The sequence below is a fragment of the Myodes glareolus genome, chromosome 12 (genome assembly GCF_982192425.1).
Source record: "Myodes glareolus chromosome 12, mMyoGla1.1, whole genome shotgun sequence".
Lineage (NCBI taxonomy): Eukaryota > Metazoa > Chordata > Mammalia > Rodentia > Cricetidae > Myodes > Myodes glareolus.
Genome location: NC_142037.1, coordinates 23,017,786 through 23,040,230, shown reverse-complemented (window position 1 = coordinate 23,040,230; position 22,445 = coordinate 23,017,786). Strand labels below are relative to the sequence as shown.

The 22,445-nt window shown below is 41.3% G+C and overlaps 1 protein-coding gene across 2 annotated transcripts in view; it reads left to right on the top strand.

Moving 5' to 3' along the window:
- Positions 1–12,504, top strand: part of LOC148120218 (importin subunit alpha-4-like) — a 50,002-nt gene extending 37,498 nt beyond the window's left edge. The window contains exons 3-8 of one of the 2 annotated variants that reach the window (XM_087912136.1): positions 3,655–3,783; positions 6,351–6,455; positions 6,552–6,639; positions 6,775–6,938; positions 11,003–11,097; positions 11,507–12,504. In XM_087912136.1, the coding sequence (XP_087768262.1) occupies positions 6,830–6,938; positions 11,003–11,097; positions 11,507–11,605 (303 nt within the window). In that variant the 5' untranslated portion in view covers positions 3,655–3,783; positions 6,351–6,455; positions 6,552–6,639; positions 6,775–6,829 and the 3' untranslated portion in view covers positions 11,606–12,504. The remainder of the gene's footprint in view (positions 1–3,654; positions 3,784–6,350; positions 6,456–6,551; positions 6,640–6,774; positions 6,939–11,002; positions 11,098–11,506) is intronic. The other variant, XM_087912135.1, reaches the window with a different exon arrangement.
- Positions 12,505–22,445: the final 9,941 nt, after the last annotated feature.

Genomic DNA, 22,445 nt, shown 5'->3' with positions numbered 1-22,445 from the left:
TGAAAGACCTATTTGAGAAGAACTTTAAGTCTTTGAAGAAAGAAATTGAGGAGGATACGAGAAAATGGAAAGACCTCCCCTGCTCTTGGATTGGGAGAATCAACATAGTAAAAATGGCAATTCTACCAAAAGCAATCTATAGATTCAATGCAATCCCCATCAAAATCCCATCAAACTTCTTCACAGACCTTGAGAGAACAATAATCAAGTTTATATGGAAAAACAAAAAACCCAGGATAGCCAAAACAATCTTATACAATAAAGGAACTTCTGGAGGCATTACTATCCCTGACTTCAAACTCTATTACAGAGCTACAGTATTGAAAACAGCTTGGTATTGGCATAAGAACAGAGAAGTCGACCTATGGAATCGAATAGAAGACCCGGATATTAACCCACAAACTTATGAACACCTAATTTTCGACAAGGGAGCTAAAGGTATACAATGGAAGAAGGAAAGCATCTTTAACAAATGGTGCTGGCATAACTGGATGTCAACCTGTAAAAAAATGAAAGTAGTTCCATATCTATCACCATGCACAAAAATCAAGTCCAAATGGATTAAAGACATCAACATCAATCCGTCCACTTTGAACCTGATAGAAGAGAAAGTGGGAAGTAGTCTACAAGATATAGGCACAGGAGGCCTCTTCCTAAGTAGGACTCCAGCAGCACAGACAATAAGAGAAACAATGAATAAATGGGATCTACTGAAACTGAGAAGCTTCTGTAAAGCAAAGGACACTGTCAGTAGGACAAAAGGCTGCCTTCTGACTGGGAGAAGATCTTCACCAACCCCTCATCAGACAAAGGTCTGATGTCCAAAATATACAAAGAACTCAAGAAACTAGACACTAAAACTCTAATTAACCCAATTAAAAAATGGGGTACTGAACTTAACAGAGAATTCACAACAGATGAACTTCGAATGGCCAGAAGACACTTAAGGTCATGCTCAACCTCCTTAGCGATCAGGGAAATGCAAATCAAAACCACTTTGAGATACCATCTTACACCTGTCAGAATAGCTAAAGTCAAAAACACCAACGATAGCCTATGCTGGAGAGGATGTGGGGTGAGGGGAACACTCATCCATTGTTGGTGGGAATGCAAACTTGTGCAGCCACTGTGGAAATCAGTGTGGCGGTTTCTCAGGAAACTGGGAGTCAACCTCCCTCAGGACCCAGCAATTCCACTCTTGGGAATATACCCTAAAGATTCCCTAACATACTACAAAAGCATTTGTTCTACTATGTTCATAGCAGCACTATTTGTAATAGCCAGAACCTGGAAACAGCCTAGGTGACCCTCAATAGAAGAATGGTTAAAAAAGGTGTGGAACATATACACATTAGAGTTTTACTCGGCGGTAAAAAACAATGACATCTTGAATTTTGCATGCAAATGGATGGAAATAGAAAACGCTTTACTGAGTGAGGTAAGCCAGACCCAAAAAGAGGAACACGGTATGTATTCACTCATAAGTGGATTCTAACCATAATTAAAGGTCTTTGAGCCTATTATTCGTGATCCTAGAGAAGCTAAATAAGAAGATGAACCTGATGAAGGTTATTTAGCTATCCACCAGGAGGTAGGAAATAGACAAGAGTCCCAGGTAACCTCGGGTGCATGGGGGGGTGGGAGGGTTGATGGAAGGGGAGAGGGTTAGAGAGAAGGGAGTAGGGGAGGAAAGGGGAAAGCTCGGTGGCCTGGGATGGGGGGGGAGCGAGGAAGGATGAATATGGGATCAGGGAAGAATATATTTCAACTAAGGGAGTCATTTTAGGGTTTACAGGAGACTTGATTATATATGGGATCCCAGGTCCAAGGAGAGATCCCCCAGATTGTTCTCTGGACAGAGGAGAGGGAGCCTGAATTGGCCGTGGCCCATAACCATACTGATGTATATTTTGCTTATCACCATAGATCCTTCATCTGGCGAAGCACGGCGATACAGTCGGAGACCCACATTGGAGCACAGGACTGAGCCCCCGAGGTCCAAATGAGGAGCAGAAGGAGGAAGAACATGAAAAACGATATCAGTACTGCGAGGGATGCTATCACCCACTGATACAAGGGAACGGATCTAATGAGAGTTTACCAAGGCCAGTTGGACTGGGACTGAACGAGGACGTGATCTAACCAGATTCTCGGAATTTGGCCGGATTTTCTGACTGTGGCTGGCCCGAAGTCTTTCTGAAAAGCCATTGACTAGGATACTGGGACCTGTTTCCTCTGCATATACTGGATTTTGGGGATCCAGTCTGTTTGGATACTCACCTTCCTGGACCTGGAGGGAGGGGGAAGGAACTGGAACTTCCCACAGGGCAGGAAACCCTGACTGCCCTAAGGGACGAAGAGGGAGGAGGAGAGGGAGTGGGGGGAGTGGGAGGGTGTTGGGAAGAGGGGCGGAAATGGAAACTTTTATAATTTAATAAAATTTACAAAAAAAAAAAGCCCATGCCACTGCCCTTCCCCCAGCCCTGTCCAGTGCTTGTGTCTCAAAATATAAGCTCTCAGTTCCTACCTTAGTACCACGGCTGCATGCCTTCTGCCATGCTCCCAGCCATCATGGACCCCAATCCCCTGAAACTTTAAACCCCGAATAAATTCCTTCTATACGTCGCCTCGGTCATGGTGTGTTCTCAGAGCAATAGAAAAGTGGCGAGACAGGTTTCTTTGCTGTGGTACAGCACAAAAACTGTTTATTTGGCATTCTATTGTCATTTCAACCGGACAAAAATGAAACCTCTGGTCTCCACAAATCGCATGGTACTTGTCTGATGCCCCCGTTCTCCTTCACCTCCTTGGGTGGATTTCTGGGTTCTCGTCTCTTGGTGGATGCTCAGGCTCTTCCTTCACCCCCTTCTGTCACGGCTCCTTTTACTTCTCACCTAAACTTTCGTTCTGCCTCTCTTAGCTCTCCGTCTCTGGGATAGTTTCCAGAGCCTTCCACCTGCAAACCCCCTGACTCTGCTCTGGTTAGGGTCGGCATTTAGTTCTGCCTGTCCTGCTTCTCTGCCAAAGTGTTTTTCTCCCTACAAATGCATGCTGGCCCAGGGTAGCATTGAGTATATTAAATACAGGACAGCATTAAATGAGAAACACAAATGTGTGCTCACTCGGGACCATATTAAAATCTGTGGTGCTGCTTTGGTCATAAATGAGAACACCTGTGTTTAAAGAAAGGACTTGATGATTTTTAGTTTCCACCTCTTAAAACCTTTATTTATTATTTATTATTTAATTTTGTGTGATTTTGGGGGGGTATTTTTTTGTTTTGGTGGGCTTTTTTGAGACAAGGTTTCCTCTGTATAGCCTGGGCTATCCTTGGAACTCACTCTGTAGAACTTACTGACCTCAAACTCACAGAGATTCTCCTGCCTCTACCTCCCAAGTGCCTAGATTAAAGGTGTGCACCATAACTGCCTAAAACAACTTTTCTAACAAGTTTTCACATAATTTTTCTGTGGGACTCTATAATTTTCCATAGGAGATGGTTGTTTAAAAGTCCTCGTTTAGTTTGGTTCTGGCTTTGCTGTAGGGATGAAATAAATGTTCATCATTTGCTCCTCACACTCCTCAGAGTTATGAAAACTACAGAGATGACAATTTCATTATAAACATACTTAAAACATTTTCTCCCCACTCCAGACTGCATCACTCAGAGCAGTTGGGAACATAGTGACCGGCACTGACGAGCAGACCCAGGTGGTTCTTAACTGCGATGTCCTGTCCCACTTCCCAAACCTCTTATCACACCCGAAAGAGAAAATAAATAAGGTAAAGGCACACACTGCCCCTTCTTTTGTCTGTGGCTGTTTCCTTGTTGCAGTTACAATGTGTTTTCTCACTCGGGATCATGGCACTCAGGATGAGGATGGTTGTAAGTGAATCTTTTATAATTGCTTAAGTTTCTGTTTCCTTTCGTCCTACTATCATCACAGTAAAATATTTCAGACTGTTTATGTGTTTATAGATTGAGCAGTATCATTAAATTAGTAACCAGCATGCAAAAACATATAAACTCTTGGTGTAGAAGGTTCTTCTGTTCATGTGTTGCTTTCATTGGTTAATAAATAAAGAAACTGCCTTGGCCTTTTGAAAGGACAGAACTTAGGTAGGTGGGGAAGACAAAACTGAATTCTGGGAGGAAGAAAGCAGAGTCAGGAGAAGCCATGAATTCTCTGCCTCAGATGGATGCCGGTTAGAATCTTGCCAATAAGCCACAGCCACGTAGTGATACATAGATTAATTGAAATGGGCTAAATCAAGATGTAAAAGTTAGCCAATAAGAAGTTAGAGCTAATTGGCCAGGCAATGTTTAAATTAATACAGTTTCTATGTGGTTATTTTGGGTGTAAGCTAGCCAGGTAGCCAGGACAAGCAAGAAGGCTGCTCCTCCTACAATCTCTCACTAACTGGTATTAAAAAAAAAAACAGCTAAGTTATTCCCCTACAAAATTAGAATAGACCTAATTCTAAAGGTGTCATGCCTTCTTTCAAAGATGATAGAAATTTACTTTTAAAAGTTTCAAATTTATTTAAAAATATATTTTTAATTGTATAGTAGTAGATACTTAGATATTTAAAGTCATTTCATAGCTTGTTTAACACATCATGCTTTTAAAGTTCATTTAATAGAATGTACTAGAGCTCTATGTGTGTGTTTGTGTGTAGAACCAAAGTTAACAACAGGTATCTTCCTTAGTTGCTTTCTACGTGTATTTTTTTATAATTGCTTTTATTATTAATTCTGTGTCTTTGTCTGTTCGGGCGGATGGGTGTGTGCATCTGGCATCAGCTCTCGGGACTGGAGGCACAGGCGGTTGTCAGCCACCCAGTGTGGTTCCGAGGAACTGAGCTCTGGTTCTGGAGAAGAGCAGTCTGTGTTCTTTACCATGGAGCCATCTCTCCAGCTCCTCCACCTTGGATTTTGAGTCAGGGTCTCTCACTGGATATGAACACCACAGACCCTTTCTCTCTGCCTCGGTTGTGCTCCAGGTAGAGATGCCACTGGCCCAACTTCTACTGGATGCTGGAGATCCATCAAATGTTCATGCTTGCATGGCAAGCCCTTCCCCAGCTCAGCCACCTCCCAGAGCCCTGACTTGATTCGCTTTTATGGCTGAATAAGTCATTCTGTTCATATGAATGTGCCACATTTTCCTCATTTGCCTGTTGGTTGACCCTGGGGTCGTTTATACCTCGTGTCTGTTGTGATTAATGCTGCAGAAAACACTGACCCCTCAGGGACTGTTTCAGTCCTTGGTTTAATTTCCTTTCTGACATACTGGAAGTTGCTGAGTCATGGCCATTGTGTGGTAGCTTTTTGAGGAACCTTCAGACTTTCACTGATGGCTGTCCTTGACTGTATATTAGGGTTTTGCTTTCTTTGCAGCTGTGTGTACAGATGCTTGTCACCATGCATCTCAAGGCAGGTGCTGAGCATCAGGACCTCGGCGCCTTACCCAGGGATCCTTCTCCCCCACCTCATGCTTTCCAATAAACTAAAGCTCTTTAATGCAAGCAGTGTTGGCAAGTATTTGGAAACCCCATTCTTCTGTCCTGTAGAATGAATATCAAAACCCAGAGACAGATATTGGTGTTTAAGTTGAAGATCAGAAAAGCAAAGCGGCCAATCACTGACTCCTCTACCTCAGGCGGAGATCGGTGATCCTGCCTCCATGCATCCTCAGACTGATATTGAGATGTCTGTCTCCTCTCCTCTTGTATTAGTTACTCTCTAGTGCTGAGATTAAAGGTGTGCACCACCACTTCCTGGCCTGTGTGGCTACTTTGCACTCTGATCTTCAGGCAAACTTTGTTTATTAAAACACAAATAATATACCCACCTCTCACAAGAAGCCAATGTAACGTATCCCAGAGATAAAGATATATATCTGTTTTATTTTCTGCTATATCACCACGGCTTAGAACAATGCCTATTATTAAATAAATACTGGGTTGAATGGACACACAAGTATTAGGGAAGGAGGCTTCTTTAATTAAATGGAAGGTCTGAACTGGCTAAATCATAGGTAAAAATGCTCGCCATGTAAACCTGTCAAACTGAGTTTGTCTCTGGAACTGCATGATGGAGGGAAGTACCGACTTGCACATGCGCACCATGACATGCACGGGCGCATCCGTCTACTCGTTTACAAACACTAGACTCACATAAAATGATAGTAAGTCAAATAAAATGAAGGTCTTAACCCGTTACATTTTAGACACGGTCACTCTAACCCTACTCAGGAGATTTTATTATCAAATATTTAAAACATTAAAAAGAAAAATATTAAGGGTAATTTTTCCAATAAAACTGACCCGTATTTTGTTCACTACAGGAAGTAGAATGGTTCCTTTCCAATATAACAGCAGGCAATCAGCAGCAAGTTCAAGCCTTGATAGAAGCTGGGTTAATCCCCATGATTTTTCCCCGGCTTGCTAAGGTCAGTCATATCATGAATTCATTATTTGCCTTAATTTATTACAACCAAGACTTTTGGATAAAAAGTCTATTTCATGTCTTTGTTTTTGCTTTCCAGGGGGACTGCAAATCACAGAACGAAGCTGCTTGGGCCATTAGCAACTTAACAATAAGTGACAGAAAAGACCAAGTGAGTTTGAAAAAATGTAAGTGGTCACTGTTACTAACTGCAGCAAGGACACTTCTTTCTTCTTATTCTTAGAAGTTACTGAACGTTTTCATCTCTACTGCAGTTTCTAGAGGGAAAGAGAATTCATAAAATCTTCTTTTGTATTGTCTAGGTGGAGTACCTTGTACAACAAAATGTAATACCACCATTCTGTAACTTACTGTCGGATGAAAGACTCTCAGGTGGTTCAGGTGGTTCTGGATGGTCTTAAAAACATCCTGATAATGGCTGGTGATGAAGCAAGCACAATAGCCGAGATAATAGAAGAATGCGGAGGTGAGTAGGTGAACACTGGCGTTTTAAACACTAGTTCCTCTCAGGTCGGCTTACTAGAAAATTACTATAGGCTCATTGTTATTAAGTGACCAGAGTATTTTCCTGGTCTTATTCAGCATATTAGCATTGCTGAAGGATTTTCAGAAAAGAATACAACAGTTCATACTTTAGAAATACTGGTCATGAAGTCAATTTTTCTGGAGGTTGATGGATTTTAGGAAATATTATTATACTGGTTCATTTTCATTGCCTTACCAAAAATATCTGAGGATAAGTGCTTATAAAAATAAGATTTCTTTAGTTGGGAATTTTGGAAAGTGAAAGCATAAGACGGAATGGTTGTTCCAATTTGTGTACAATGTATGGATACGCATGCCTCTAGGAAAGTCCTCGTGGTTGGGAGCTGCAGGGCAGAACACATAAGAGAGAATACAAGAGAGACCCAGGGACAGACTCAGTGTTTTGTAATAACGTACAATGTAAGGTAATGCTAAGGATGGTTCTGCAAAAGCTTTACTAACTCTTCTAAGGCCAGATTCCCAGCATCAAACCTTCAGTAGGCTCCGTTACTTAATGGTCCTTAAAGTCCTCCCAGCAACTCAGTTCTGAGGACCATACCACAGTGTTCATTTTGAAGTCACAGTGTACAATGTTAAAAGCCTGGTGTAGGTTTTTACTCGAGTAGGTAAAAGCTTTCTTTAATCCATTCTCAATATCTAGGCAAAGCAAACACATTATTTTTATGTTATAATACTGCCATGTGTCTGAATGGACCCTTCTTTGGGTAGTGGTTGCCCAATTGTGTGTGTCTTGTTTGAATTACAAAAGCTGGAGAGGCTTTTAGGATTGTTACAAAAACGTGTTGAAGTTAATAGGACTGAAGTCATTTAGTATTATTATCTCTGGTAAGGACATAATGAAATACATACTTAAAAATTCTGTTCTTAAAATGTACCTGTTCTGTATGTACTAAAGTGTCTAGATATTTGCTATAGTTTAATGATTATTTTGTTTGCGATTTTGCTAAATATGTACATAGCTTGCCCAACTTATGCTTTATAGAAAATAAATACAATAGCATCACAGATCAGTAGAAACAGAAAGGTACGTGAGAGTTTTGTCCAAGATCATATAAATAGTATCAGCACAAGCAAAGCAAACATGGAGGTCATCTTACCATTTATGCTCATGCTTGTATTAAGATAAAGGTTATCTTCATAGTCAAATTCATAACCCAGGTAGTTTGAATAACTTAGAGAATTCTTTCTTTAATGTTAAAGCTGTATTTGTTCTTATTGGAGTAATAACCACCATATGTAATAAAATCTTACAAAACAATTTTCATTTATTAGTGTTGACACACATTTCTCCATTTTTCTGATCTTTATATTATGTTTTAAAAGCCAACTATTTCAATATGCTAAAAAACCTCCAGAATTAATAATAAGGTTTTAAATTTATAAACTTGATACGTGAAATCATTGGTACAATGGAAATATAAAAGATATTCTCAATTGAGCACAGGTGCAAACACCTGTCTGCAGCACTTGAAGAAGTTTAAGTTCAGAGTTGACTACACAGAATTTTTCTGTGTGGCATTAGAACCTGTCCTGGATCTCACTCTGTAGACCAGGCTGGCCTAGAACTCACAGAGATCCACCTGCCTCTGCCTCCCCAGTGCTGGGATTAAAGATGTGCGCCACCACTGCTCCTATTCACCTTTTTAAATACAGTATTTTTGATGTAAAGTTTCCACCAATTAAGTTCAAAGAACTTACATTCAGAAAACAGTAAAAGGCAAAAGATAACTATAAGCAATATCAGGATTTCTATTGAAACATTTTGGGAGGTTGTCCGATCTTATACTGGCATTAACTTGCCATACAACCAAAAACAAACCCCATTATATATCTTTCAAATGGAATGTCTTGGTTGTTGATTTTTTTAACTCTTTACTCAGAGACCAAGGGGATATCAAATATTTTTAAGGAGAAAGGAATTAATGGGTTGATGGTTAGGTGTTTTTTAATTGATTTTTATTGAGCTCTACATTTTCCTCTGCTCCCCTCCTTGTCTCTTCCCTCCCCTTCAACCCTCTCCCAAGGTCCCCATTCTCCCCATTTACTCAGGAGATCTTGTTTTTTCCTACTTCCCATGTAGATTAGATCTATGTATGTCTCTCTTAGGTTCCTCATTGTTGTCTAGGTTCTCTGAGATTATGATTTGTAGGCCAGTTTTCTTTGCTTTGTGTTTAAACACCACTTATGAGTGGGTACATATGATAATTGTCTTCCTGGGTCTGGGTTACCTCACTCAAAATGATGTTTTCCAGCTCCATCCATTTGCCTGCAAATTTCAAGATGTTATTTTTTTTCTGCTGTGTAGTACTTCATTGTGTAAATGTACCACATTTTCCTTATCCATTCTTCGACTGAGGGACATATAGGTTGTTTCCAGGTTCTGACTATGATGAACAATGCTGCTATAAACATAGTTGAGCACATGTCCATGTGGCACAATTGAGCATCTTTTAGACATATACGCAAAAGTGGTATTGCTGGGTCATGAGGAAGGTTGTTTTCTACTTTTCTGAGAAATCACCATACTGATATCCAAGCTGACTGTACCAGCTTGTGCTCCCACTAGCAATCCAGGAGTGTTCCCTACAACCTCTCCAACATAAGTTGACATCAGTATTTTTTATCTTGGCCATTCTGAGTTGTTTTGATTTGCAATTCTCTGATGACTAAGGATGTTGCACATTTCCTTAAGTGTCTTCCAGCCATTTTATATTCCTCTGTTGAGAGTTCTCTGTTTGGGTCTGTACTCCATTTTTTATTGGACTTTTTGTTCTTTTGATGAGCAGTTTCTTGAGTTCTTTGTATATTTTGGAGATCAGCCCTATGTCTGATGTGGGGTTGGTGAAGGTCTTCTCCCATTCTGTAGGCCGTCATTTTGTCTTGTTGACCATGTCCTTTGTTTTACAGAAGCTTTTCAGTTTCAGGAGGTCCCATTTATTAATTGTTTCTCTCAGTGTCTGTGCTGCTGGGGTTATGTTTAGGAAGTGGTTCCCTGTGCCAGTGTGTTCAAGTGTACTTCCCACTTTCTCTTCTATAAGGTTCAGTGTGGCTGACTTTACGTTGAGGTCTTTGATCTATTGGACTTGAGTTTTGTGCATGGTGGTAGATATGGATCTATTTTCATTCTTCTACATGTTGATATCCAGTTATGCCAGTATCATTTGTTAAATTTGCTTTCTTTTTTCCATTTGATATTTTTTGCTTCTTTATCAAAACTCAGGTATTTGAAGGTGTGTGGATTAATATCCAGGTCTTCGATTTGGTTCCATTGGTCCTCCTGTCTGTTTTTATGCCAATACCAGGCTGTTTTCAGTACTGTATCTCTGTAGTAGAGTTTGAAGTGAAGAATTGTGATGCCTCCAGAAGTTCTTTATTGTACGGGATTGTTTTGGCTATCCTGGGTTTTTGTTCTTCCATATGAAGTTGAGTTTCTTTCTTTTGAGGTCTGTGAGGAATTTTGCTGGGATTTTGATGGTCATTGTGTTGAATCTGTAGATTGCTTTAGATAGGATTGCCATTTTTACTATGTTAATTCTACCTACCCAATAGCATAGGAGATCATTCCACTTTCTGGTGTCTTCTTCAATTTCTTTCTTCAAAGATTAAAGTTCTTGTCATACAAGTCTTCCACATGTTTGGTTATAGCTACTCCGAGATATTTTCTGCTATTTGTGTCTTTTGTGAAGGGTGACATGATGGTTAGGTTTTTATGCATTATATTAGACAGCCATTTTTTAAATTTATTTCGTTTATAATAAAGGTGCATGCACACCTTTATTCCAGAAGAGGGCACCAGATCTCATTATAGATGATTGTGTGCCAACATGTGGTTAATAGGTTCTCTTAACTGCTGAGCCATTTCTCCAGCCCCTAGATTTGTCATCTTTGAGTGAAGATAAGACATATTCTGAGGTTCATAGAGCTTTTCTATAATTAGATTATGCAGATTAGCATCACCTTAATTATTTTTATATTCTTTGTCAGGTTTGGAGAAAATTGAAGTTTTGCAGCAACATGAAAATGAATACATTTATAAATTAGCATTTGAAATATTAGCTCAATATTTTTCTGGTGACAATGTAAGTAAATATTAAAATACAGATGTCTGCATGCAGACTGAAACCTTTATACATAATGGGCATTGGCTTAGAATTTTTCTCTTATTGTTAATGTGCATGAAATTTGTATTGTTTTCTGTTAGATACTGCACTAATCACTTTCTTAAACATTTTATCCACAACTTCACTATAATGAAAAATTATCAAAGCATTTCTTGTTGCAGTTTTAATCTATTAACTGGAAAGAAATAATTCTGGAAATGACACTCACATGAAGTGCATCCACAGATATGGGAACTTATTAAGCCAAGAACCTTTTAAAAATTATTCAATTGTGTTTGTTTGATATCTCATGAAATTGTTGCTAATTTACCTGGATAGTTTTAGGCAGTTAAAACGTTCATTTGGAGTTTTCTCTTTGTTTTTATAGATTGATGAAGATCCCAGCCTCATTCCTGAAACAACACAAGGAGGTACTTACAACTTTGACCCAACAGCCAACCTCCAGACAAAGGAATTTAATTTCTAAGGTCCATTAAGTGCAGCATCGTTCATTCAATACAAACACCACCAGATGGCCACCAAGCGATAAGACAGCAAGCAGCAGAAGGCTCCCAGAACTCTTGCCTCTTCGTTTTGATGCTTCTAAAGCAAGCCATATCTCAGTCACTTTGTAGTTGCCAAAAGTCACTCTCACATGGACTGTAAATGCATATGCATGATTTCCTGAACTGTTTTAGAATTCTCCTTAACAATCTCAACTACCCTATTTTTCCATGTTCCCTGGTGCCACATGCTGAGAGCTGCAGTCTCCAGTTAGAATACTCCATAGTGGTGGCGTATCAGCTGCCCGCTGGTACTCCTTTGGAAAAAGGTGCACTGTGGATCAAGACACTTTGGTATGATGTATATCCGTGTTGGAAGACTACAGAGATGCAGTGTGATCTGAGCCTCCATCATTGTCCTCCACAAACATATTTTCATATTCTTATGTGGAAGAATTAAAGTACAAGCCAAATGATTTTCATTGGTGGAACCAACACAAAAAAAAGTAATAACTTAAAAACAAGAAACTTGGTTATTGATTTAAAAAGATAAGTTTTTTAAAACTGTACTTCACCTACCATTAATTGATGTGTTTATTATCTGCCTCAGAAGCCAGGGTTGGGGCAAGAGCTTTAGATATCAATGGTAATGCTTTCGCCGTTATACCTAATTTTTGAGATCAGCAAACTGCCGTAGGAAATCCTTCAGCCAGTAGCCTTTATTTACTTGCCCGCTTGGACGTGGCCTCTTATACTATAAATGCTGCTCTAAAGCGCATTCCCTCTCTTTTCTGGCTGCTGGATTTGGTTCCTGTTTTCCTGATCGAGCAGAGGACTGTGATCTGAGTCTACCCCTAAATAATTAATCCTTTATTGTACTCAATTCTGAGCTAGTGTGGGATTTCTTTTTAGTGTGTGTATTCATCTGGCTCCCCACATAGATCCCAACTCCACACCTACAGGGTACACCATTCAAAGGTCTCTCACCCCTGCCCACCTGGCTTGTTTTCACCTACTAAGTGGTTTTTGTTTGTTTGTTTGTTTGTTTTGTTTGTTTTTTAAAGCTTGCCACAGTGGAGCTAAGTGCGACTTGGAAATTTTCCAATCTCACGCACATTTCCCCCATCACTGCCATGTTCCCTGCCACATAGCGACTTGTGCAGCTTCCGGTTTGTGCACCCTGCTCGTGAGTTCTGGGCTCCTTGCTCCGTGTGCTTTTGGTTTGTCAAGCAAAGCATATTTGTCAATATTTGACCTGCACCAAGGCAAGAAGCCGAAGCTGCGCAGAACTGTTCGTGCTGCCACTGATTGCACCGCCAGTTGTGGCTCTGCAACTATGACACCTGCTGGACAATAAGTATTATTACACCTAAGACCATTTACAGAACTCATAGCACAGGTTTAATAAATAAATCAATAAACTTAAAAGTTATATAATGGCAGACAATATTACCATGAAAAATTTTAATAACCTTTTTGCTGATACTTTGGAATGTAGTCTGCAAGACTTACATGGTTATTGTGATACATCCATTTGTTAGATGTTGGGACTCAGTTTTTTTCTTCATTTTATATCCTTAAGAAAATGGTTTGATAACAGAGCCAAGAATGAGGCAATTTTAGAAATGATACAGTCTTTACAGATTAATAATGAACATCTAGGCACAGGATTAATACCATCAAAAATAAAATGTCACCTGAAAAAAATTAATACTATTGAAAAGCATAACACCAATTTGACAGACAAAATTCAATCCATGTCAAAGGGTACTGAGAAATTATCTGAAAGAATTCATGCTGTTGAATTTGACAATCAAAATCTTTTAAAAAGTTATGTATATAACTTATGTATATATAGTGTATCTCTCCAGGAAGGCAATCTGCATGCTATCCAAATAATGTCCAAGGATGAGATGTTATCTTTAAAGGGAAAACTTCAGACCTTGGAATCACATGTGCGGAATGAGGATCAGAGGCTAGGTGCCTCAGTGAAATCACTAGAACTATATAGAGGCCAGGAGATTCAAACTTTACAAAAGATAGTGGTAAAAAGATTTGAAATGGAAGAAATTATTGAAGCGGATATGCAGGGAAAGGAGGTACAAGGAAAGGATTTAAAATCACCAGTAGCTGTCATAGATGACTTTACACAGGGTTTTAGCTTCCTACCCTGTAATCTACTCTGACAAAGCATCAAGTTCTAAAGGCCTAAAAGGATCCCAAGAAGGTAGATGGATATCTATAGATGATCTAAAAGAAATTAAGCAAGCAGTAGTATCTTATGGTTTTCATTCAGCATTTGCTAGGGAAATGGCAAAGACATGGGCTTCTAGCATTAAAGCCATCTCACATGACTGGCTTCAATTAGTTTCAGCAATCCCGGATGATGGGCCTCAACTGCTGTGAAAATGTTATTTGCAAGAAGAGGCAAAAATTTTAGAACAACATGGAAAAGCAAAAGAACTTGAGAGTTCCCAAGATCAAATTCTTGGTGAAGGTGCTTATGCTGAATCACAGGTTCAAGCTCTTTATGATGAACAAATCTTGTCCCTATGCCACAAAGCAGCCTTAAATGCTTGGGACAAGATTCAAGAACTAGACAGGGTTTCTCTGTAGCCTTGGGGCCTGTCCTGGAACTCACTCTGTAGGCCAGGCTGGCCTCAAACTCACAAAGATCTGCCTGCCTCTGTCTCTCTTGTGCTGGGATTAAAGGCCTGGGCCACCACTGCCACACTGTATTCTCCACGCTTAATGCTGAGTGCTACATTGTTTTCTCAGCCTCCATTCAAATACTTTTCAAGTAAAAAATTCCAAAATGCATTTACATACAAATTAGCCTTCGTTTATGTTTTTAAATTTCTGTAAAGCCATTTTTTCTTCTGCTAAATGTCTCTTTGAGGACTGAAATGAGGGCACGTGCCATTTCTGGTAAAACTATTGTTTAATCCTAGATCACAGAAGCTTCAAGGCAAGACACTGGCTTCTTTTGAGCATTGACTCCCAGTTTCTAGAAATCTATGAAATACATTGTTACAAGCCACAAGTGGAATACCTGAGGAGAAAAATAGGCAGGAATTTGTTACCTTCATCTGCCATGGAACAAAGTCCTTTTTAAAGTGACTTTGCTAGCTACTCAGTTAGGTGGTGATAACTCACTCCTGTTTTAACCTGGCAATAGAAAATATCTCATTTTTTAGGCCAAATATCTTGATGTTCATAACCCTAGTTCTTTAGTTTGTTTGTTTGTTTGTTTTAAATAAGCAAACTTGGAATAAATGCCTTGGTAGCCTTCTGCAGACTTCATTAGTCAGCTAGAGAAAACCTGCCCAGCGTATGCCATCCAGACCCTAAGACAGGGATGAGCAGTTCAATATCTGGCCATTTCCCATACGGGCATGTGCGGGGAGCAGAGGAAGCCCTGAGTGAATGTGGATTAGTGACACGGCCATGTCAAGGACCGCAGTACACCAGACCCATGGAAACAGCAAAGTCTTCCCCTGGGTCAGGCTCAGGGAATTAACATAGCCTCCCTGTGGTCCACGTGTGGATGTTGGCAGAGTATACAGAATACAGTGACTACACTCCCAGGTGTGTGTGTGTGTGTGTGTGTGTGTGTGTGTGTGTGTGTCTGTGCGTCTGTGTGTCTGTGTCTTGACTTTCTTCATTCCCTCATCACCCAAGTCCAGCTAACAGGACCAAGCCATGCAAGAAGTGGTTGGCAAGGGTAATATGTTTTGGTTTGGTTGTTTCTATTTTCCCCCTTTGGGAATTTCATACATTGTATTTTTATAATGTTCTTTCATTCCCTCCAACTCCTCCCATCTCCTCCAGCCTCCATCCCTACCCACCCAACTTCTTGTTCTTTCTCACTGGTTTCATACCTGGATAACACTGATAATGACTTTTCTCACTTGATTGTGTACACAGCACCTTCTATCACTATGGACAGTAGCCAGTAGTGGTGAAGCTTCCAGTTGAACGCCAACTTGACTTCTCCATGTTCTGTGCCAAAAATATGTAGTGTCTCCCTTCGATATGGCCTTACTGTAAGGTTGTGGATGGTAATCAACAGCACTAGCAATGGTCTCTACAGTATGGTGGGCCTTTAAGTCCTCTTTGACCAGTGAATCAAAAGATGCCAATTCCTATAACTGGGGTCTTTACATGATAGCATTTGATGTCTAGTTAGAGTATTGTCTTCTCCATTACATGTTGACTCCATTTAAATTTCTTTCATGTATGTGTGTGTTTTAGGAAGCTTCTACAGTAGTAGGTTTCTGTGTGGGTTTTTTTTTAGTATTATTACCATGTGTGTATATATGTATGTACCATGGCGCTTCTGTGGAAATCTGAGGACAACTTTGTGGCCTTGGTTCTCTTTCCATCTCTATGTGGGTTCTAGGCTCAAACCGGTCTCCCAGCTTGTACAGGAAGTGCCTTGACCTGATATATCATTTTGTCAGCCTGATTTCTGAGACAGGGTCTCATTATGTAGCTCAGGCTAGCCTGGAATTGGAAATCCTCCTGCTTCAGACTGGCTCTGAGATTAAAGGTGTGTACCACCATCATGCCTGGCTAGTTCTCTTTTTAAAAATAACATATTTTACATACATGGGTACTCTTTCTGTATTTGGAAGAGGGCAACAGATCTCATTATAGATGGCTGTGGGCTGCCATGTGGTTGTTGGGACTTGAACTCAGGACCTCTGGAAGAGCAGCCAGTTTGGAAACCACTCTGAATGTCTCTCTAGCGCCCATTTCTTGTGTGCTAGGTATCCCAACTGGTGTAAGATAGACTCTCAGTGTAGTTCAGATTTACTTGTCCCTGATGGCTAACGGCATTGAAGAGTTCTGCACATGCCTGTAGCCCTTTGTACTTTATTTGAGAAATGTTTGCTTCCTTTGTTCATTTGTTTACTGATTCATTAAACTTCTTCTTTTAGTGTTAAAATTGTCGTTAAGCTTTTGGTTATTTTTAAGTTCTTCATATACTCTGACTGTTAACCTGAAATACTAAATAGGGAGTCTATGTCGTGGTGAAAGACTTCTGAAGCTAGTAACTCTGGGTACTGCTTATGAAAAGGTCCATGCATATTTGAAGCTTCAGAGTCTAAAGTAACATTAAGGGGTAGAAAAAAGCAACTTTGCAGTTCATTGACACAAAGTGGATTCATGTCAGGAACCCTGTAGGTCTCCTTTAACAATGTTGGCCCCTGGGAAATCACACTAGATAGTTTCTGGCGTAGTTCCTGTGTGGTTAGAGTAGACTTGATCAGGGGTCCTCAGGAATCTTTAGATCCCAGGTCACCGGTCTCCTTCTGTGTCTAGGTTCTGCCTTCAGTGTCTTGCTGAGTGTGTTGTTGGGGAGTCTGTGGACATTAGGGTAGCTGCTGCAGTGGCCCTATGCCTACCTATTTGTGTTTCTCCCAAATTCTTTCAGTGTAAGAACAGGCCAGGCTGAAGTCACAGAACCTTCCAGAGATACCATCTGAAAGAGGTGACATCTAATGGGAAGGTCATTGAGGGATATGGTAGTCCTCATGGGACCCGCTGACAGTTCACACCAGAGGATTGCTGTAAAAGGACCAAGCCTGGTTTGAGATGTGGTTTCTTCTCCACATAGACTCCACCACTCTCTGTCCACCCCAGGCTGGGCCATCCAGACCTCACACCCTGAGATGCTGAGCTGAGGGATTCTTTCCTCTGAAGTCAGCCCTTCTCGGAGGTGCTGTTGTGGCAATGGATGCCTGGCTAGTGTGGTTGCTGGGAAGGTTTACCAGCCTTAGGGTTGCTCTGAGGGAAAGGAGGGGGTTTCTCAAGCCAAGGCTTGATTGCATCTTTATGTAAGTAATTAAAAACACTTGCATTTGAAATGTCTGAGAAGATTAATTGCAAGAATGGCTGCAATGAACCGAATGTCTGTATCACATATTGGACGATCCCATTGACATGTCCTGACCAGAACAGGTGAATCTATAGAGACAACAAATTAGTGGTTGCCCGGGGCTGGGGATGAGAGTCAGATTGTGGGCGGGAAGGTGGGCGACTGCTAATGGGTGAGGGTTCTCATTTGCAACGTTCTCGGTTAGACTGTGTCCATTCAGATCTGTGACGTACCAAAGCATTATGGAATTTATGCCATGTGAATTACATCTCAGCAAGCTATTAGTGAACAGATTGTATACAGCTGGGGTGTGGCTCAGTGGTGGAACACTCGCCTAATGTGTGAGCCCCTACACAACACCGTAAATCAAAGAAGACACCAAAAGGCCTGCAGTTCTTGAACTGGGTGCTTCCCCATATGTTTTATGTAAATTTACTTTAAAACTTTATTTTTAATTCTGTGCATTGTATGTCTGTGTGGGTTTGTGCATGTGAACAGTGTCCCCAGAGGCCAGAAGAGGGCACCAGCTCTTCTAGAGCTCGAGTCAGGCAATTGTGAGTGCCCAGTGTGGATACTGGTAACTGAACTCAGGTCTTCTGGAAAAGCATACATACTCTTAACTGCTGAGCCACCTCTCCAGCCCCCAACCTGCTCTTGTCTATACCTGTCTTCTTAATAATTCTCCAAATCCCTCCTACTCTATAGAGCTATCAAGTAGTTTTGCCATCTTCTTTACACTCAGTGTAAATTGACCAGCACTTAGTCAACTGATGTTGGCTTCCCAGTGTGTTCTATACCAGTGTGGTTAAGTCAGAGAATCAGGCGCCAGCATCTCTTACTGGCTTCCAGGTTTGGTGTCTGTAATTCTGCATTTACTACTGTGTATTTTTTCTTTTTTTTCTTTATTTTATTATTTTGCTCTGCTTTTATTTTATCTTCGTTTATTTATTAAGCATCTGTGTGTATGATTTAAGCAACTACATGTTGGTGTGGGTTTCAAGTTCTTATTCTTTTATGATTTTTATTTTTAATTAATTAATTTAATGTGTGTGTATGTGGAGGGCAGAGGAACGTTTTCAGGAAGTAGTCTGCCCCTTCCACCTTGTGGTTTCCTAGTAATCAAATCCAGGTTGTCAGGGGTTGGAAGGATGGCTCAGTGGTTAAGAGCACTTGCTGGTCTTACCGAGGACCTGAGTTCTGTTCCCAGCACTGATACTGGGCAGTTCACAATTGCCTACAACTCCAGTTGCAGGGTACACAGCACCCTCTTTTGGGCATCCATATACACGTGTATACATACACACACACACACACGCACGCACGCACGCACACACATTTTCTCTCATTTTCGAAATCTTTTTTTAAAAATACTAGTAACAATTAAAGTGGGAATAAAAATGGTCTCAAAAGTGGAAGACCCTCTTCGCAAACTGGGGAAAGACTTCCTGACTCATGGTGCATTCTAGAAGAAACATTCTGACCACGGGTCTGGAAAGATTCTTGAATACACTGCTTTCCAGTTACTGCCTGGCAGGGTGGGGAGGTTGTTGCTGCTGGGCACTGTCCATCTGGGGTTCCCTCTGGAGTTCAGGCTGTGCCATCCGAGGCCTTCAGCACTCAGCTGTCTCCAGCTGGCAGGTTTGTCCGGTGTTCTCAGGAGGCGGAAGTGAGCTATCTCAAGCTCAAGGCTGGGTGGGATGACAGAAACTTCTCTCCAGTAAAACTAAGTAAACATTCAAAAATCACAAAATGGGATTTTGAAGACAGGGTCTCACAGAGGTCTACCCACTTCTGCCTCCTAAGTCCTGGGATCAAAGGCATGGGCCACTATGTCCAGGCACGAATATGTTTTGTTATATAAGATCTATTTGCTTTTATGTGCACGAATGTTTCTCCTGAATGTACATGTATATATATGCACCACATGCATTCCTGCTACCCACAGACCCCAGAAGCTGGAGGGCATCAGATTACCTAGAACTGGAGTTACAGGGATTGGCAGCCTCCTTGCAAACAAGAGGTTTATTATAGTTGGTTGAAAGTCAGCTTGACACAAAATAGAATTGCGTGTAGGGAGCCTCCCCTGAAGGACTGTCCTGGTTGCCTCATTGCTGTAGGAAGGTCACCCCTGAGTGTAGGCAGCATTTTCTGGCAGAGACACAATCACTGGTCTTTTGGCTTGGCTTTCTGTCTGTGCTGGCTGGTTTACGCATTTCTGCTGCTGATTCTTCACTATTGAACCAGCAGTTCCAGGCTTCCGTCATTGACTAAGCACCAGTGGCTCTCCAGGAATCTTTTAGGCTTGCAGGGCTAGATTGGGGCTGCTGAGGTACTCAGCCTCAAGGATCAAGTGTTGTTAGTGTTCTAACACTAGCTGGTTTGCTAAATTATTTAATATGGATGATAGATAGATAGATAGATAGATAGATAGATAGATAGATAGATAATAGATTAAAAGATTCATTGATTGGTTCACCCTCTTGGTTCTTTTCCTCTAGGGAACCTGGCCTAATACCAAGCATGGAAAAGAACCCTGTGCTTTTCTTTATAACTTATAAATTTTAACTGTGGTTTGGTGGTGTAACCTCAGATCTCTGGAAGCAGGCAGGAGTATCTCTGGAAGTTTGGGGTCAGCTTGTGCTACAGTGTGCAACACAGTTCCAAAAACAACAACAAAATTATCATTAAAACACATGTTTTAATGTGTTTAAGGGCTCTAATATGGTCCTAAAGAGAAATAATCTATAAAGAGGAGATCAGAGGGCCATGTGAGACAGCCCTGCCCTTTGCTGGTCCTGGGCAAGTTGGCCCTGCCTCTCGCTGGACACTGAAGTAAGAGAGCTGTCAGTGGCCCTCATGGGAGAACTGATCCCTGCTCTCCAGAGAGATGGCCCCATCCCTCACCACAGGCTAGGGTGAACTGACCCTGAGGGCATGGGCATAGGGGAGCTGATTCAACCCCTTTGTCTGAGGCAGGTGGCCCTAGTGGCCCAGAATGACCAGCTCAGCTACAAACCAGGCCCAACCTAACTTCTACCCCAACTAGGACCTGGTGGAAGGATCTCCTTAAAGGGACTGGTCCTGTGGAACATACCACAGTTTGGGAAGTCGTCAGATATCCCAGAGGAGTTCTGGTGAGGATCCAGTGAAGACGGTGTACCTGAAACCAAAGCCCTTGATCCAGACCAACAACTCATTGCTATGAACATTTGCTTCTAAAGCTGATTGGACCAAAGGATGTATTATGTGACATACTGCTCCGGATGCCACCAGGACAAATGAGACGTTGGAGAGGAGGGAAAGAAGGAAAAGCGAAGAGGTTTTGTTTTGTTTTTTGTTTATGTTTTTGTTCGTTTGCTTACTTTGTTTTATTTTGGTTTGATTTTTTTTAATTTTCCTTTTGGAGGGCGCTCCAGGGGTGGGAAGAGGTTATGGTGAGACTGGAAGGTGAGAAGAATTAGGGTGCATGAAATTATCAAAAAGATCAGTAAAGAAATTATGTTAACATAAAAAAATCTATAAAGAGATTAATTGGGCAAAGTCTCAAATAAGAAGCTTAGCTGCCATACTTCCCTCACTTCCCATGCCCTAAAGTACCAGGCAGTGCATGCCAGGTGTAGGTGGACAAGGGCAGCAGCCTCCTCCCCCCACTCTTTAATTGGAGACTGCACCTTCTTCATGAAGCGCATCGGGACATCCCTGCAGATCGCATATTTAATTCATCTCCATCATCTGCTTCCCTGTAGGAAATAATCACACCCAATAGTTAATCCTAAGAAGTTAATAGTTGAGGCAACCCAATATATTATGCTTCCTGGATGAACTTTCTTCAAGACTTGCTTTATTACAAGGGCTTGACTGTGGTGGCAGAGGGCTGACACCCTGAGTTCCAATAAAAAAAAAAAAAAACTCCCAAACTAAAATTAGTAGATGTGCATTGCTGAGAATACAAAACTGGAAGAGCAAAAAGAAACAGCAATCGGGGTATTGGGGAGGCAAATCTGTGGGTTAAGCTACTCCAGAGGCTGGGGCAGAAGGATCTTTAGAACCCAGTAATTTGAGACCAGTTTGGTGACATAAGTTTAGTGACTGTCTCAGTGAAGAACGAAGGAGAGGGGTGGAGAGAGAAAGAAAGCATGACTCTGACCAGAGATTATCAGTACCACAAACTTGGGTTCAGTCTCCTAATGATTTTCCTGGGTATGTATTAACATTTGGGACATTACCATCCTCTGGCCTTTGTCACCCGTTTCCCACTGTGCACGCTGCAGCTCCCCGTGTTATATGAAATCTGTCTGTGGATGGTGTGAAGGAGCCTTCCCTTCTGAGAAATGTGTGCACGCAGCAGGGGCTGGGTGGTATCGATGATCCTTGACTTGTGAAGCCAGTTTCCTCGAATGTTTATGTGATGTGGAGCAAGCAGACTGAGCTGTAAAGTATTTAGAGGGCCTCTTTCCGACTCTGAGAGAGTCCCCAGTGTGCCCATCATGCTGCAGAGTTAGGTCCTGGTTTCATCCCTTCTCCTTACCTTGTCCCCTTGTCCATGTCTCCAAGCCTTGTCTCTGTGACTTAAGTGGCCCTGGGTAGCATTCAGTAGTAATTCCTATACACCCAGTGTTCCAGTGACACAGAAGCCTTCTGAGGTCACACACAGAATCTGAGATTTTTGCTGTTTAAAGGGTTTTTTTTTTAAAAAAAAATCCTGCTTACAAACAGGGACACTGAGGCGCACAAGGGTTAGAAGACCAATGGACTAGGTCAAATTTCACTTAATGGCTCCTTTCAGCAAGGTGTGATAGAATGTAGTTAATTAGATCCTTCCTGCAGGCATGGTAGAACTTAGGTAATTAGATCATCAGAAGGCTGAGGTGGGAAAGTTCCAGTTCAGAGCCAGCTGGGCTACAGGGCAGGACTGTGCCTCCAAGACAGCAGCAGCAGCA